Source organism: Physella acuta, unplaced genomic scaffold (genome assembly GCF_028476545.2).
Source record: "Physella acuta isolate Inbredline_101_S28 unplaced genomic scaffold, ASM2847654v3 ptg001441l, whole genome shotgun sequence".
NCBI lineage: Eukaryota > Metazoa > Mollusca > Gastropoda > Physidae > Physella > Physella acuta.
Window position 1 is genome coordinate 785,548 of NW_026732956.1, and position 4,470 is coordinate 790,017.

Here is a 4,470-nt window from a genome sequence, read left to right on the forward strand (position 1 = left end):
GATGTTGTGTTGACGTGATGTTGTGTTGACATGATGTTGTGTTGACGTGATGTTGTTTTGACGTGATGTTTTGTTGACGTGATGTTTTGTTGACGTGATGTTGTGTTGACATGATGTTTTGTTGACGTGATGCTGTGTTGACGTGATGTTGTGTTGACGTGATGTTGTGTTGACGTGATGTTGTGTTGACGTGATGTTGTGTTGACATGATGTTGTGTTGACGTGATGTTGTTTTGACGTGATGTTGTGTTGACGTGATGTTTTGTTGACGTGATGTTGTGTTGACGTGATGTTGTGTTGACGTGATGTTGTGTTGACATGATGTTGTGTTGACGTGATGTTGTTTTGACGTGATGTTTTGTTGACGTGATGTTTTGTTGACGTGATGTTGTGTTGACATGATGTTTTGTTGACGTGATGCTGTGTTGACGTGATGTTGTGTTGACGTGATGTTGTGTTGACGTGATGTTGTGTTGACGTGATGTTGTGTTGACGTGATGTTTTGTTGAAGTGATGTTGTGTTGACGTGATGTTTTGTTGACGTGATGTTGTGTTGACGTGATGTTGTGTTGACGTGATGTTTTGTTGACGTGATGTTTTGTTGATTTGATGTTGTGTTGACGTGATGTTGTGTTGACGTGATGTTGTGTTGACGTTATGTTTTTTTGACGTGATGTTGTGTTGACGTTATGTTTTGTTAAAGTGATGATTTGTTGAGGTGATGTTGTGTTTACGTGATGTTTAGTTGACTGGATATTTTGTTGACCTGATGTTTTGTTGATGTGATGTTGTGTTGACGTGATGTTTTGTTGATTGTATGTTTTGTTAAGCTGGATGTTTTGTTCACTGTGACATGATGTTTTGTTGGTCGGATGTTGTGTTGGTGTGATGTTGTGTTGACATGATGTTTGGTTGACGTGATGTTTTGTTAAACTGGATGTTTTCTTCACTGGATGTTTGTTTAACTGAACTCAACAGCTGGCACTAACAGCTACTCTTGTTTTGACGGAAGGTGAGTAAATGAAGAACGTGCAACTCAACTAATTAGGAAACAGGCTTTGTAGCTGATTGCTTTTTATATCAGGTAATAGCCTTAGGCTGTTGATGACTTTTGCAGTTAGCCGCCATTTTGTATTAAACACTATATAACTGTAGATTAGGACAATACTATTCGACAGATGTTAGTAGTATAATAAAGCAAAATATGTTTAACATGGCTGGAGAATTGTTACTTTTTGGTTTCTGCATATGTTTTATGTCTGTTACCTGGGTAAGTGATGTTGAAACTATGTACTTTGCGTAAATTTAATTTACTTTTCTGATTCATATATATATATATATATATATATATATATATATATATATATATATATATATATATATATATATATATATATATATATATATATATATATATATATATTCACACATATTGTATTTATTTTTGCAACAATCCCTTAAATTCCGTCTCTCAAACAGGCAGTTCCTGGTGCAAGCTGTGTCAGGAAATCCGATTGTGGATGCGACGAATGCTGTACGGAGAACATCCAAATAGCCAGCAGGAAAAGATTTGTCGTCCTTCCTATCGGCACGAGTAATGCACAATCGTTATTCTTTTTGTAGTTATTTTTTTGTTTGTAGGGCCTACTCAAATAAATTTATTTTACATTTTCTTCTTTTCATGTTACATTTCATACATTTATCCTATATTTCTATTGTTTTCCTAATACCTTTTTTGACATATTATAATTCTATTTCATTCATATTAATATTCTAATCCATTTCTATTTCATTTCTTTTTTTGATAATATTTTCGATTTTATCCTCTATTACAATACTATTTCAGTTACCCAATGAATTATTTTGTATAAGCATATATGTTTTAATGTTAACCACTTTTTGTGTAAAACAGTTTTATTTTGACAGGATTGTTGTTAAGAACATTTTTGGAGGCAAAAAACGATAACATATTTTTTTTTTTAAATAAACTCTGAAGCACTGTTATAATTTATAGCGGTAAACACATCATCCACTAGTCCTTCTGGGGACACTTGTGACTCGTTGAGTCTTATTATGTAACACAAATATTTGAATAGAACTAGACCCGTTATACTGATTAATGGAGAAAATAAGCGACATCAACCTATGTACAGTTTATTAAAAAAACATTATGCTATTTTAACTCCCCCCCCCCTCACCCCCACACACGCACACCGTAAAAGATCTTCAGGATACATCAGACCTACACTACAATTGTCACACTAACCAACAACAGCTTCACTCCAGTTCCAATTTTATTTTTCAAAATTTAATTTTTGTTAGGGGAAATAATCATGGTAGTACGTTAATGTTGAAAATATTAACAGAGTATTTTACCCATTTAAAAAATAGAGACACTTAATTTTTTTACTTTATTAAAAAAAACGCGGATCGATAAATAGAAAACGCATTTATCAAGATACATAAAAATGAACGGAACAAAATATTTTTTAAAAATAAAATAAAAAATCTGCCAACAACTCAACAGTGTAGGGTGACATAACAATAACACCACGCCCCCCCACCCCCCTTAGCCTTAGTTAAGGGACCGTTACTAAAGTCAATTTAAAAAAACGTTATCAAAATAGCGATTGTTCTCACATTCATTTCACAATTTAACTAAAATAAACTCTCCTGCCCCCAGAAACATGCCAGCCGTACTTAAACGAAGGCGAGAGATGTTCTAGCTTCAACTCTGGCTGTGGGTGCCGACCTGGTCTGACCTGTGTCCAGAACTCTCTGATTACGTCACGTGACGAAACGGCTGCCAAGATCAGCGCTGATAAAGGTATTTTTTACACCTGTAGCCGCAGGTTTATCCCTGGTTAAGGTGGTGTGTACACCTGCAGTCTACCTGAATAATCTGGAATCACTTGTGGAAGAAATTAAATATAACAAAAAAAAAAATTCAATCGTCATATTCTTTTTCTTTTATATAGCGTTTACGTTACACCCATTCGTTGTTACGTTTCAAGATATTGTGTTGTGATAAGATATTAGAATACTTCAAGGGCACAAAAATAATTGATACGACTGGGGGGGGGGGGGGGTGGCGTGGCAAAAAAAAAACGAAGTTGAGTTCCCCTGTTGTAGTGACCTCTGCAGTCTGCTCACGAAAGGACATATTTCACAACTCCCCATGCCTATACTTTTCTTAAGGTGAGTCAAACACCTATCAGTAATTGATGGGCTCGTTCTACCGTCTCAGGCATAAAATCCCAACTATAGTTGCTGTTATTACACATATAGATATCGGTAGACACGTATAAACATGTCGTCTGTTTTGGGGATGTAGCAAATATTGTAACTTAATTTTGTCAGACCTCTAGTGCAGCATTTTTGTTTAAACTTTCCCGACGCGTTCGTCTACGATGACAATGCAAGAATATAAATTTTTATTTTTTTTAATGTAGCTAGACATTTTTGTCATTAAAAGTTTTATAACAAAAGTACAAAATTTAGTAATAAAAGGGGCGATAACAAACCTAAATACCTATGATAGCTCTGTCAGTTGTCTGTTGTGGTGAAATGTTTTTTAACGACTTGCTGATTATTTGCCGAAGCGTCCGCCACCGACTAAGGAAGGGTAGATAACTGCTCTTTAGAGCGAGCAAGTTACAGATCGAATCAAATATTTATAATAGTTGACTGTGTGTTGTCAATTTTGTATTGAACGAATAGTTAAAAATATATTTAGGAAAAAACCTTTCGAATAACAACCTTAAACATCATCACAAGCGTAATAAAGTTTGTATATGTGTGATATATTTCATTTAAAAAAATGTTTGGTGGTGGTACTTTAAATACAAATATGACTCCTGTCATATGATCAATTACCCGCCTCCTATCACAGTACAGCCTGATCTGTATCAATTCAAAATCGATAATAAAAAAATACTGATGGCTGTCGGGATAGTAGATGATTATCGATCAGAAACATTATCTAGACTCTCGTAAATAATTCTTGACTAAGTGCCATATTAATTAATTAATAATCAATTATGTGTTATTTTTTAAGGATTGGAATAACCTAAAATGAAATGTTATTTATGTTTATGAAAATTATGCCTATGTGTTAAACTTATTTTCTAGACCAGGGGTTAGCAAAGTGCGGCCCGCGGGCCACATGCGGCAGATCTTTTGTAGCTCGCCAGACATTTAGAAAACCCAGCATTGAACTGAGATATATCATGTCCGCGACCGAAAGTTCGTCTCGTATTTAATACAATCTTTTTTAACGGTGCGGCCCTCCGCTAAAATCCGCTACCACAAAGTGGCACTCGAGCCAAAAATCTAGATGATTAAATAAATCTAATTTGCTAGGATTTGCTTCCATAACCTTTTGTCCAACAAAAAAAAAAAAAAACAAGCTACAAAGCAACACCCGGTTACACACATTTTTCTGATATTTTTACCATTGGTTTATTAGAA

General features: G+C 34.8%; 1 protein-coding gene across 1 annotated transcript; it reads left to right on the forward strand.

The window, feature by feature from the left end:
* The first annotated feature begins 1,165 nt into the window (after nucleotides 1-1,165).
* On the forward strand, nucleotides 1,166-2,934 carry LOC131927874 (uncharacterized). The gene is made up of 3 exons (XM_059283748.1): nucleotides 1,166-1,270; nucleotides 1,480-1,594; nucleotides 2,684-2,934. Exons 1-3 carry the CDS (start codon nucleotides 1,205-1,207, stop codon nucleotides 2,866-2,868), a joined length of 366 nt encoding a protein of 121 aa, XP_059139731.1. The 5' UTR covers nucleotides 1,166-1,204; the 3' UTR covers nucleotides 2,869-2,934.
* The last annotated feature ends 1,536 nt before the right edge of the window (nucleotides 2,935-4,470 follow it).

Excerpts from the sequence above, each read along its gene's own strand:
- LOC131927874 (XM_059283748.1), top strand. The coding sequence starts at position 1,205 with ATGTTTAACATGGCTGGAGAATTGTTACTTTTTGGTTTCTGCATATGT. Across the intron at positions 1,271-1,479 it reads GTTTTATGTCTGTTACCTGG|GCAGTTCCTGGTGCAAGCTG; the intron begins GTAAGTGATGTT and ends TCTCTCAAACAG. Across the intron at positions 1,595-2,683 it reads CGTCCTTCCTATCGGCACGA|AAACATGCCAGCCGTACTTA; the intron begins GTAATGCACAAT and ends TCCTGCCCCCAG.